Below are 14,136 nucleotides of genomic sequence, written 5' to 3' on the forward strand. Positions count from 1 at the left end.
GGGGAGGTAACTTGAAGGAGTTACAGGAGGAGGGGGGAAATCATTTGTAGGTGGGGAGTCAATTAGCTCAGTTGGCTGGATAGCTTTCGTGATGCAGAGCAACATCAGCAGCGTGGGTTCAATTCCCATATCGGCTGAGGTTATTCATGAAGGCCTGCCTTTTCAAACTTAGTGTTTGCCTGTCAGCTCTCCCTATTAGCAGCCAATGGTCATCTGGGACTATGGCATCTTTACTTTTTAATTTATAGGTGATTTTTAGGCATGCTCTTTTTCTTGTTGCATTCTTTCTTTCACGCGCATTCTCATGCTCACCCCTCCGTGGGTACCCTCCCCTCCTTTTCCTTTGCAGTGTCAGAAACTGCAGGTGAGGGCATGTGGTTTGTAAAAGAGGAAGTTAAACCACAGTCTGTCAATCAGGCTTAAACTCTGTCAACATAGCAGTCAGGATCAATGAGGTACTTGAGGGGCATACAACAATGAAGGGAAATAAAAATAAACACAGGTGGCAAGGGGATGATAGAAATCCATTCAGTTGGCAGCTGAATCTTTTACAATGCACTGTGTTGAATTTGTTACAGATCAAAGGCTTCAAGTGCAATGGAGAGGATTTCAATGATTTCCGCTTGCTGGGAAGCTTCAGCAACTTCAAAACAAACCTGGGTGCATACAATGGGGCTGAGTGCACAGTTGTGTAGACTGGAACACACGTGCACACACAATTAGGGCTGCCTGAAATCACCCTGCCAGGCGTGATCTTCAGGGCTAGAAGGGGCCTTCCAGCCAAGACACCCCCATCCCAGCAGAGAGTGGCAAGGTCAACCCCTTGCCCCGAGCCCACCCAAACCCCAGGACCCTTCCTCTGTAGCCTGCCATCAACAGAGAGATAAATGTCCACTAGACCTACATCCATGAGCCCCTAAGGTGCCAGGGAACAGTGCATTGTGGACACTGTCAAGACATGTGGTCTGAACCAGGGACCCCGGTTCGATTCCAGCTTGAGTCACTGTCTGTGTGGAGTCTGTACATTCTCCCATGTCTGCGTGGGTTTCCTCTGGTTTCCTCCCACAGTCTGAAAGACATGTTGGTTAGGTGCATTGGCTATGCTAAATTCTCCCTCAGTCTACTCGAACCGGCGCCGGAGTGTGGCGACTAGGGGATTTTTCACAGTAGCTTCATTGCAGTATGAATGGAAGCCTACTTGTGACACTAATTTAAAAAATAACTGAAGGGAGCTTGGGTGGTGTCTGAGGGGGAAGGGGCCCTGTAGTGGAGTAGGGGGCAGATGGTGATTCAGGCCAGATTACCCTCATGCCTGTGTGATGTAAGGGGCAGGGTTACCTGTTATTTGTGGGTGGGGGGGAGATGGTGTGGAGAGGATAACTGCCTTTGGTGAGGGGTTGGTGGTGCTCCCTTGGTCAGTGGGGGGGGAGGGGGCACCATTTAATTTTTTGTGGGGGGGTTGCTGTCTGAGGGCAGAGATCAGAGCACCTTTTAAAAATGGCGGCCCAGCCTCACAACAGCAGAGCTGGCCGACAGGTTGTCTGCAATGCATAAATTACCATCTGTCAGGTGGTAGAATCCCACCTGTTCAATGCATGGGCACTTACTTCCAATTCGGGAATATGTGGGCAACCTGTCAGTTTTGGATTTAAACTTTCTAGATCTTTTGCCAGTGCCACTTTATGGTATGTTTGTGTTTTGCTGTTGTGTTTGAGAATTTAAACTATAGATATGCTAGCACTAGTAAAGTGATCGCAAGAATTTACTTGAGAATAGGGGCATGTTTGTTCTATTGAAGGTGGACCCGGAGAATTTGTTTTTGGTTTATCTCTTCAATTTCCCTAATCTGACAGATTTATCTGGCTACTTCAGTTCTTTCATAATTGCTGGATTTACTAGGCAGTGTGTTAAAATTAGTGGAACTGCAAGACATGTGATTAAAAGTGTTGTTCCGGAAGGGTTTGGATGACTGCCACCGAAATTTGATAACCAGAACAGTGAAATGGATTGTGTCCAAATGATAAAATATGAGAGAGCCCAGACCAGTTGAAGTTTTCATGGAAAATTATGGACTAGCATCAGATAGTTAAACTTAATTGAAGTCAATTTGATAACTTGCTCATGCAGGGATTTGATCTGAGCTGCTATTTCTATAAGATGGCTTGTTTTGTATTCCTTTGTCTCTTTCAATCTCATTTCTATTGTTGTTCTCTTAGGTTTATGAGAGACATTAGATGTAGCGTTAGACAATTAAGCATCAATGCAGTCATTTTGTATTTGCTGTCAGGAGAGCATTCCTCCTGGGTAAACTTGAGCTCCTGTATAGTTTAAAAAGATTTAGCTAGCTTACAATGGCATCCTACTGCACTGATCTTCCTTCTCTTAATTTTTAGAGCAGCACTTTTGTGTTGATGCTGATTTTAAATTAGGTTTCTTTTTGTGTTCCAAATCCTTTCCCTTCGTGACAGCACAGCAAGTAACCTGCCACATGGCCTCTCCAAATATTGTTAAAAGTGCATGAGAGCAGACAGAGGAATAACTTGTCTTCCAGATTTTTGTTATTTTCTCTTTTCCCCAGGAGGATATCAGCCTCTCCGTCTATCTGATGTTAATGGTATTAATAAGCTTGGAAATTTATTCACAAGGGGATTGAGCAGGTGAAGCTATTCCACTGTGTATTGGAGAATAGTTCTCTGCCTGAGGAGCTGATACTTGGCTTTATTTTCAGCTGCTGCCCTTTTTTTTTTACCTCATGGTTTCCATTTATATTAGTTTATTTGTTGTACCCCAGAAGGAGTGTGGAAGGTGTCATAGTGGTAATTCTACTGGTCTAATGCTCTAGAGACACAAATTTAAATCCCACCATGACATCCCACCCATCCCTGGCTCAAGGAGTTCAAAGTGCAAATAATTGGAGATCAGCGCGCTCCCGATTTCTCTCACCTTTCGATGAAAATAGCACTTATTCCTCCAGCTCCGTCTCCCCCGCCCCCCTCCCCCCAGCACTCTAGCGCTCTCTCTCTACTGAAGCTTAACCAAATAGGAGCTGGAGGTGGAGTACTACCTGCGCTCTCAATTTTGTGTTTTTAAAGCCTTCTGGATTCAATATAGAGTTCAACAATTTCAAAATCCTCTATCCAATTTTTTTTCACTGTCTGGCAGCTTTTGTTCCTCCACTGTTTCCAGATTCTTATCATTTTGAAAATACTTTGATCCATCTTAGGCCCAAGTGAATTATTTCAGACTACAGCACAGTTTTTCCCACTCAAGCTACCAATTTGCAACTTTCTCCTTATAGCCACACTCTTATATCAAGTCCTTCTATTCCTTCATCACTGATTAATAAAGCTAATGAAGAGCTGAGGCCCCAATACAGATCCATGAACACTATTGATCACATCCTGTCAATTGAATTACATGTCCGTTACCCTATCTCTCACCTCCAAACAAATTCTTTAACTGTTTAAATAGGTTACGTAATGCACTCATTCTTATTAATAGTTGCTCGTATAGAACTTTATTGAGTTGTCCGGAGGTCTATATCAAAAACATCATTCGATCTTTCCCTTGCCTAACGTTGGCAAGCTCCTCCAACATTCAATTAAGTTAGTTAGACATGAGTTAACTATTACACGTTATAGAATCCTGACCGTGCAGAAGAAGACCATTTGACCCATCGAGTCTACACCAACAGCAATCCCACCCAGGCCCTATCCCTGTAACCCTACATATTTTCCCTGCTAATCCCCCTGACACTAAGGGACACTAAACTACGGTTTAGGTGGATTGGTCATGCCAAATCCACCTAAACATCTGGCAGAGAGTCAATACTGCCTCTCTGCCAACTGTTTATGTTTGTCCCAAATGCTGTTCTGTATAATAGATTTTAGGAATTTCTCCACAACTGGCATTAGACTGATGGGTCTATTGAAATAGTATCCACAGTGTACAGATTTCAGTAATAACTTCAGCAGTGTTGATGTGCTTTCTATGTAAGCACCTACAAATATTGAATATTAAAACTAAGGAGAAATAATGAGCTACAGTTATTGTCAGAAGAGCAGAGGGAAAGTCCAGATTAAATAGAATGTATGTGCAAAATTATACTACAACTTGGGGAGAATGGATCATATCAATATCTATTCACAATGGGTGCTATAATTCTTTGAACTGTAATCTGAGTATTTTTTCACAGAATAACTTTCATGCACCACAGGAAATCGGTGACCATACATTGTTTTTAAGCGAGGCAAATGTATCTCCATCATCCTATTGGAGGTGCAGTTGAGTGTATAAAGGCCCAGGAATTGTGCAGATGTACTACATTTGTCTTCCTGTCTTTAGCAACTCGTGCACAACATGTTAAAGCGAGTAGATACGTTTTTAGCAAATGAAACAACAAAAACTTGAGGAAAGCAGGAGATCTTACAACAGCCAACAACCAAGAATATCAGCTCCATTATGGCATTCATTTTAAACTCATATAACCATCCTTTTCAGAGAGTCTGATGTGATATTGATCAGGGAGGTGGATTTGCAGTGTATCTGCTTCTTACTGCTGTTTTCAGTGTGATTGGATTCTTGAAAGACAAACTGTGGATGTTAATTTTTCTCCCATTTTTGTTTTGATTTTTCACTAAGATCTTTAAACAGCTAACAAAGACTAGTTGAAACTTTCCAAGTACTCATCAGACAAGCTATGGCTGGATTTCAGATTGAACCTGCACTCTTGTATGTTTATCAATATGGCCACCTGGGCTATTCTCTTATTTTTGCGACAATTGAATTGCAGTATTAATGCAAAGAGTTGCTGTGCTACTGATACCAAGACCCTTAAGAAGTTTCTTCCTGATAAAATAGATTGAATACCATGATTTCTGTGTAGCTTTTACCTATGTGTGGAATCTTGTCATGAGTAGCACTGCAGATCAGCTGACTGACTGCCTGTCAAATTAAAATGCTGATTAAGCGGTGGCGTGAACTAAGCACAGAAACGGCTGTGTTTTCATGAGCTCTTGCACTACTCATTTTTAATCTGTTTTTTTTATCCTGATGCACAACCCATAATTATCCAACCCTGATGTGTATAATCTGTGCTTTGTTCCTGGAAGCTCCTGGCTGAATTTTGGCAAAGGGGTATCAAGTTAAGTCAATAAAATCCTTGTTTGATCAAGGCGGTCAGAAATAGCTGGGGTGGGGCCCAGTTCGCAGTGGCAGTTTCGTTGGTGAGCGGGCCCAAGCTTCGGTGATGCCTTTGATGGCTGCCTTTGTGAGTGAAGTTGTGGATGATGGTCTCGGCTCCCCGTCACAGATATTTGGTGTTCATATTGATGAACTGCAAAATATCCTAAAGAGAATAAATAACGTGGAAAAGAGAATCCTGTCAACTAGGGGGCAGTTTTATCAAAGAACAAAGAACAATACAGCACAGGAACAGGCCCTTCGGCCCTCCAAGCCCGCGCCGCTCCCCGGTCCAGGATTGAATCCTGAATCCAGGATCCCCGCCCAATTTTCCAGCCTATCTACATACCAATATCCTATCCACCGAGCTGTCCCTCACAGCTACGATGCTTTGTTCATCACAACCTATTAACTCACCCCCACCCCCCCATTCCAGACCATGTGATCTCCAGGGAGAGGCGAAAACCCAGAGTGAAAACCCCAGGGCCAATATGGGGGGAAAAAATCTGGGAAATTCCTCTCTGACCCCCTGAGGCGATCGAAATGAGTCCAGGAGATCACACTGGCCCTGATCGGAAAATGCTTCCCAACCCTAGTCATTTCCACTTCCACGAACACCATATGAATTCCCTGCCCCCGAGACAGGTTCCCAACTATCCGCAGTCTCGCTCTGTACTGGCACCAGCAAGATGATCATAGAATGAAGCCTTGAAACGAGAAACAAGGAACAATTAGCCCGCGCCGCTCCCTGGTCCAAACTAGACCACTCTTTTGTATCCCTCCATTCCCACTCCGTTCATATAGCTGTCTAGATAAGTCTTAAACGTTCCCAGTGTGTCCGCCTCCACCACCTTGCCCGGCAACCCATTCCAGGCCCCCACGACCCTCTGTGTAAAATATGTCCTTCTGATATCTGTGTTAAACCTCCCCCCCTTCACCTTGAACCTATGACCCCTCGTGAACGTCACCACCGACCCGGGGAAAAGCTTCCCACCGTTCACCCTATCTATGCCTTTCATAATTTTATACACTTCTATTAAGTCTCCCCTCATCCTCCGTCTTTCCAAGGAGAACAACCCCAGTTTCCCCAATCTCTCCTCATAACCAAGCCCCTCCATACCAGGCAACATCCTGGTAAACCTCCTCTGTACTCTCTCCAAAGCCTCCACGTCCTTCTGGTAGTGTGGCGACCAGAACTGGACGCAGTATTCCAAATGCGGCCGAACCAACGTTCTATACATCTGCAACATCAGACCCCAACTCTTATACTCTATGTCCCGTCCTATAAAGGCAAGCATGCCATATACCTTCTTCACCACCTTCTCCACCTGTGACGTCACCTTCAAAGATCTGTGGACTTGCACACCCAGGTCCCTCTGCGTCTCTACACCCTTTATGGTTCTTCCATTTATCGTGTAGCTCCTCCCTACATTATTCCCACCAAAATGCATCACTTCGCATTTATCTGGATTGAACTCCACCTGCCATTTCCTTGCCCAAATTTCCAGCCTATCTATATCCTTCTGTAGCCTCTGACAATGTTCCTCACTATCTGCAAGTCCTGCCAGTTTTGTGTCGTCCGCAAACTTACTGATCAACCCAGTTACTCCTTCTTCCATGAAGCACATTGTGTCCAGTCTTCGTGCTAGGGGTCGATTGAAGGCTCCGACCACTATTCTTAAGCTGTCTTGTCCTCTGTGTATGTCACAGAGGATTGGAGGTGGCTGGACATGTCAGATCCTTGTCATCTGCTGGGGTCTAAGCTTTTTGGCTGGAGCTTCAGGGCAACGATGTGGCCGAGGTGCAGAGGCTTCCATGAAACTCTGGGTGGATCCTGGATGTTGCTCGACAATCCTGACATGTGGATGGTTATTTTATCCAGCAGTTCATCATTAATTCTGAACTTTGCTCCCTTGAGATTATACTCCTGATTGTGATGTTGTCTTTTATACTGACAAAGGTGTATGATGTGTTTGCCCCCTGTTATCCTGTTGCAATGTGAAAATCAGGGTTGTCTATTTTTTTTGTTTTTGATTCACCAGTGTGCTCTGACAGTGGAACTAGGGAGGCAGTAGTTTAATTGTTTGTGGGTGTCCTTCTTTCCATTGAGGAGTAAGCTGAGTGGTTGTATGACATGAGAGTTGTGCAATATTTACCTTTTGTTTTGTGCTGTAACACTTGCATTTACACTGATGAAGTACAATTTTCAGTACCCTTTACTTTATTTTCAGGTAAGATGAGTAATGCCACAGCAGGGTGGTGGCTAGGTGGTTTGCTACAGAGATGATTGATATGGCCTTATAAATCCTCATTGTGGGTGAGGAGAATTCCCCGTTAGAACTATTGGGGTTGAGTTTTTCTTTTGTAATTTTGTTGTTCCGGGATTTAGGAATCCGTGCTTGTTTCCTGTGAAAGTATAGACTGATCATATGTCCTGGAAAAGACTAGGTTTTTTGTCGGTGGCATCCCTGGTGTTATTGGAGTGGGAGAATAATCTGGTGCATGTCTGGGCGCAGTTGGATATCTGGCCTTGTTAGGTTGGTCTTTTATTTTGACTTGGCTGTGCAGGTAGTAGCAGTAACCAAAAGAGAAAATGCTGGAAAATCTCAGCAGGTCTGGCAACATCTGTAAGGAGAGAAAAGAGCTGACGTTTGAAGTCCAGATGACCCTTTGTCAAAGCTAAAAGACATAGAAAGTGGGAGATATTTATACTGCAGGGTGAGGGAATGAAAGATGAGTCACAGCCACAGAAACCAGGGGAAAAAACTGCTAATGGCAGTCCACAGAGTGAATAAAGGGTGTGAATGGCCAAACGGCAGAGAAGTTGAAATCAGAGGGTAAGCTGTGACAGGTGGAGATATAGGGGGTGGAATAGGTGGGAGAGAGGTAAAATTTAGAGAAAGGGGGAGAAAAGTTAAGGAGAGGGGGATAAAGTAGGGGGAAGAAAAATGAAGAAAGACAATAAAGAAATAAAAGGTAGAGAACAGTAAAAAAAAAAATTAAATAAAATGAAAACAAAGGGGGCCGAGGTGGGGTAGAGCTAATCATCTGAAGTTGTTGAATTCGATGTTGAGACCAGAAGGCTGTAAAGTGCCTAGCCGGAAGATGAGATGCTGTTCCTCCAGTTTGCGTTGAGCTTCACTGGAACATTGCAGCAAGCCAAAGACAGACATGTGGGCATGGGAGCAGGATCGTGTGTTAAATTGGCAAGCAACCGGAAACTCAGGGTCCTGATTGCACACAGACCGAAGATGCTCAGCAAAGCGATCACCCAGTCTACGCTTGGTCTCTCTGATATAGAGGAGACCACATTGGGAGCAACGAATGCAATAGACCAAATTGAAAGAGGTGCAAGTGAAATGCTGTTTAACCTGGAATGAGTGCTTTGGACCTTGGATGGTAAGCATGGAAAAGGTAAAGGGACAGGTGTTACACCTTCTGCAAATGCATGGGAAGGTGCCATGGGTGAACGGGAGAGGTGTTGGGTATAGCGGAGGAGTGGACTAGGTTATCACGGAGGGGATGGTCTCTGCAGATTGCTGACAGAGGGTGCGAAGGGAAGACATATTTGGTGGTGGCATCACGCTGGAGTTGGTGAAAATGGCGGAGGATTATGCTTTGCATGCGGAGGCTGGTGGGGTGAAATGTGAGAACAAGGGGGACTCTATCCTTGTTCTGGGAGGGAGAAGAGGGGGTGAGGGTCATGGTGCGGGAGATGGACCACATGTTGTTGATGGCCCTGTCGATAACTGTCGATGTGAATCTCCGGTTGAGGAAAAAGGAGCACATATTAGAAGCACCACTTTGGCATCATCGGAACAAATGCGATGGAGGTGAAGGAACTGAGAGAAAGGGATGGAGTTCTTACAGGATGTAAGGTGCAAAGAGCTGTAGTCCAGATAGCTGTGGGAGTCAGTGGACTTGTAATGGATATCGGTAGATAGTCTATTGTCGGAAATGGAGACCGAAAGGTCAAGGAACGGAAGTGTCTGAGATGGTCCAGGAGAAGGCAATGGAGGGGTGGAAATTGGAAGCGAAGTTGATGAATTTTTCGAAGTCCGGACGAGAGCATGAAGCGACACCAAAATAGTCATCAATGTACCGGTAAAGGAGTTGTGGGAGGGGACCCGGGTAGGCCTGGAACAAGGAACGTTCCCCGTATCCATAAAAAGACAAGTGTAGCTGGGACCCATGCAGATACCCATTGCTACTTCTTTGATTTGGAGAAAGTGGGATGAGTTGTTAAAGGGGAAGTTGTTGAGAGATGGAACAAGTTCAGTCAGGCAGAGAAGAGTGGTGGTGGATGGGAATTGTTCAGGCCCCTTTTCAAGAAAGAAACGAAGAGCTCTCAGGCTGTCCTGGTGTGGGATGGAGGTGTAGAGAGATTGCACATCCAATGTGAATAGGAGGCAATAGGGCCTGAGAACTGGAAGCTGTCAATAGGAATCCCAGATGTAGGTGGGGAGGGAATGGACCAGAGGAGTGAGAATGGAGTCAAGATAAGCGGAAATAAGTTCAGTGGGGCAGGAGAATGCTGACACAATGGGCCTACCAGGCAGTCGTTTTGTAGATTTTGGGAAGTAGGTAGAAGTTTATCCAGATAGTAGCAGTAGTTACTTGATAATTTGGCCCAGGGATTGAAGGATGGGCATATTGTCTGGTTGTTAGGGTTTCTCTGATGTGGGGAAAGGGGTCGAATTGCATTGATAGTGGTGCCTAAATGGTGCCACTGGGGTATCTAGAAAAAGCAATAGTTTGCTTTGTCCAGTGGAAAAGAGTGATGTGAATATTCTTGGTTTGTTGTCCCTTATTTCAGTATGTCATTGAGCAGGTTAGGGCAGTGGTGGCTGTGTTTGTCTGAGTCAATTGGGAGTGTGTTGGCTGGGAGAGAAGGTTGCCCTATCCCGAAACTCCTGTGGACTTCTGGACTGCTCTCCTTCTGGAGACCTGGTTCCCTTTGGGAATGTAGTGCCCTGTTGAGTGTGAGTCTGGGTGCTTTGGCTCAGCATTGTTGGAGTCTCTCTTCAGTTAGATATTAGGCTGATTGGAGGAGAAGGTTGTTTTCTCCAAGGGGTCTTATTTGGAGACACTCAATCTAACCGTCTTCTAGATTTGACCTCCCGTGGAAAATGTATGCTGAGAGGCTGTGTCTGGCATCTATTGGATAATCCTGATGCTCATCTCTCTTTGGAGCGCCTTTCTTTATTCAGATAGATGGGATGTTGATATAATCTCTGATTTGTTATAGCTAATCCCCCAGAGGGTTATATCTCTCCCTCAGATACCCTTTTGATGGGTGTCTTGATGATTATTCTTGTCATTCGGGTTTCCTTGGTGGAATATGGTTTAAATTCTTCAGTGATGGGGAGCCTGATTGGTACCTTTGATATGGTTGGAGAGGAAGGAGGCTTGGTGTGTTACAAGCCTAGGGAAGGTGTACAAATCCTTGGCTTACTGGTTCCTATACATGAGAGCATATGCTGCCATGTCTCACCTTGTACTGATGGCAGTATCCTGATTTTCCCCTTTTTCTGGGTTATCCTTTAATTGCTTCGAGGCCCTGGGATGCTGAGTTAGGGCCTGGTTGGTTGTATATTACTCCACAAGGGATCCCATGTAACGTGTAGTTCTGTCTCCGTTATCCTGTGGAAAAGGGTGTGCACCATAAGGCCATATCTTGAGATCCCCACCCTTTCTGATATCCTTTCTTTATCCATATGAGAGGAGACGTGGACTACAACAATTTGCAATGATTGATGATTTGAATCATTTGTATGAATATTCGCTGGTATTTTCTGTATGTTTATGTGGAATATTGATTACTCTCTACTGTACTAGATTTTGGGAATTTTTTGCATCCTGTGGTACATGTAAAATGGAATATTTTCAATAAAAATAAAAACTGCTAATTAATTTAATCTTCAAGTGCATATGAAACCATAGAGTAGAAAAGAACATGATTGAGTCAAATTCCTTTCTCTACTATCTTAATGCTGTTAAGCTATTTTAAATAAGCAGATTAATGTTTCTAGTAGGGTAACAGAGATAAATTTAGTACGAATGTGTTTTATAGCATTCCATTACCAACAAAAAAAATCTAGATTTGTATGTTCCTGAAGTATGTTCATTTTGTTATTTTCAACTGTTTTATTTTAGCAGTATGGTATTTATAATCTACCTGTTCCTTATTGAAAATGTGGTTGCTCCAAAGTTAATGTTATTCTTATCTCTATTTTTCCCCTTTGAGAAAGGTAACAATTTGATGAATATCTGGATGCAGGTTTATTCCCTGTTTATCTACTAATTAGTGTTTGTTCTAGGATTGTACTTACCAAGGTGTGTGCAAAATGAATTAACTCCTATAAATCAAGATGTCCTTCTACTGTTACAGGGTTTGTTTCCACCAGGTCAAGGAGCCACAATTGGAGTTGATTTCATGATTAAAACTATCGATATAAATGGAGAAAAAGTGAAGGTACTGTATTGCTAAAGATCCACATCCTTATTATTTGTAAATTCTGTAATTTAGTACAAGCTCAATATATAATTGCATACAGTTCATTAGCATGTCTAATTGGAATGTAATGTTCATCACTGGGATCTCCATGCATTAAAAGTAGGCTCAGATTTATTATTTTAATTTTCTAATTTAAGTTTCACTGGTTGTTATTCAAATTCATTAAGGTGAGGGTGAAATGCATATTTAAAAAAAAATAAAGAATAAGATTGTGAGACAAAAACAAATCTCAAAAATATAAAATAAGCACTTTAGTTTTTTTGGACAGAAGTGGTGAAGAAGAGCATGAGAATTAAGATAGGATAATGATTGGAAACAACATTGAAAAGGTTGGAACCCAGCCAGTACAAATAAAACTGTAAGACTCTGACAGCATACTTCCTAAGGTACACAGCGAAATCAGGAAAGGAATAGCAGATGCCGTGACCACAATCTTCCAAATGTTCTTGGATACAAAAATAGTGCTAAAGAGCCAGATGTAATTTCTAAAATTACATCAATGAAAGGAATAAATAGATCAATAGTAGGTAAGATCCAAGAGGGCGTTATATGCACTTAAATTAATACTTGTTCAGACATGCACTGATTAATCTTGACAGAGAGCATTGCATAATGAGGGAATATTGAGGAGAGTGGGGAAGAGAATTGGGAATAGCAGCCTATGCTTCAGCACTGGAAAACTCGGTCGAGATGGATTGGGCCGACAAACTCTTTTCGGAGCGGAGACAAAGGTATTGCTGAACTGGGAAATCTCTTGAGTCAGGTGTGGTGGAAGCAAATTGGTATCTCACTGGGAGAAAGAGGGGCTATATAATGAGCAGCCTCACTTTGTTGCAGGTCTTCATTAAACATTCTCAGCACGTTAATTGCCACATTCTGTAAGTGGACTGGCAGAGCATGGCTTGGAGCAACAGTCAAGGGAAGGGTGGGATGGCAAGAATAGTTGGCCATCAAATGAAAATTGTGGAAGCAGTCCCTAGGGTGCAATATGGTGAAGACAGTTGGCACGAAGGGTACTGTACCATGCAAGAGTGGGTGAGCAACTAATGAGGGGATACCAGGGGATGTGGGTGGGAAGAATATCCATCCAAGGCAGATAGAGGGTCCCCTGCTGACTGCATCTGTGGAAGCAGCAGGAGCAAGCAGACTGGAGTTGTGTACTACTCTGTTTATAGGCAATTACAAATTCTTCTGTCTAGGCAAGAAAAAAAGTATTTATAATCAACTCAAAAATATTAAATTTTAACTATAAACTGAAAGAGATTATTTCCAAAGAACCAACGTGACATTTGAGCTGGCAGAAACAGTTCAGAAACCTGATTGGGCACACACTGGTCAAATTGTACAATCCTGCTAAAATTATAGACACAGAAAATTATGATGCAAGGGGAAATAAAAACATGGCAATAAGCAATCAAGTGGAACAAGCAGGCAATATGTTTAGATGATGTAAACACACAAAGTCAGGGGCTTTTGTTATGAGGAGGAAGTATAGAAACTTTCATTCTCTTCACTGGATCATGCGCTGTGGATTCTATACAAAGAAATGGCCATTTTTCCACCCCAAACTGCAGATCAAATTGCTGACACACTACACAATGAAAATGCAGCCACAGTGTTTTCAGTTAACAGTGGTGTAGTGAGTGTTCCCGTAAATGCTGTACAGTATCTTTAGACAACCTGCTGACCATGCCGTGCATAGAAGTATTTGCTTCAGCTATTTTTACTTCCATGGTTCCTTGTGGCAACAGCCTGATTATGTTGGAATCAATTGTGCACTGTCTATCCTTTTTAAATATTTGATTAAAACACCATGTGGAACAGCAAAAATCGAGCTATTTTTAAAGCTGTTTCCAAATCAACTCGGTTCCGGTTCCTGTTAACTAACTAAATCTTTTTAAATTTCATTTTCTGTTAAATTGAAATTTTGCACAAAAAATTGCTGATTTTAAAATTGCTTAATTTATTAACTGGATAGTTCACTTTAAAGCAAAGAGAGGGATTCAAATCAACAGAAGTAAAATGGAAAATGTTGGAAATACTCAGCAGGTCGGGCAGCATTTGTGGAGGGAGAAACAGAGTTAATGTTCTAGGTCGATGACCTTTCATCAGAACTGAGGCAAGTTAGAAATGTAATGGGTTGGAAGGGGAATAGGTAGGCAAGAAGAACAAAATGGAAGGTCTGTGATAGGAGCAGAAAACAGAAGAGGTTAAGTACCAATAGGTGCAAAGGCCAAAGGAAACAAAAAACGCTAGATGTGCCTATAGCAGGTATGAGTGATGGAATGATGAACAGCTGCCATTCAAATGCAAAAAAATTAGAGTAAAACAAAACCTGCAAATAAAATAGTGGAAATAATGGAAAAACTTATGAGGGCACAGGATAAAGTCTGAAATTGTTGAACTCGGTGTTAATTCTTCAAGCTTATGTTGAGTTT

At 42.8% G+C, this 14,136-nt stretch overlaps 1 protein-coding gene across 4 annotated transcripts in view; it reads left to right on the top strand.

The window, feature by feature from the left end:
- The window catches only part of rab30 (RAB30, member RAS oncogene family), a 144,871-nt gene that overhangs the window by 97,346 nt on the left and 33,389 nt on the right, over positions 1-14,136 (top strand). For all 4 annotated transcript variants that reach the window (XM_078221894.1, XM_078221896.1, XM_078221895.1 and 1 more), the window contains one exon: positions 11,573-11,656. In XM_078221894.1, coding sequence (XP_078078020.1) covers positions 11,573-11,656 — 84 coding nt within the window. The remainder of the gene's footprint in view (positions 1-11,572; positions 11,657-14,136) is intronic.

This window comes from Mustelus asterias, chromosome 10, assembly GCF_964213995.1.
Source record: "Mustelus asterias chromosome 10, sMusAst1.hap1.1, whole genome shotgun sequence".
Lineage (NCBI taxonomy): Eukaryota > Metazoa > Chordata > Chondrichthyes > Carcharhiniformes > Triakidae > Mustelus > Mustelus asterias.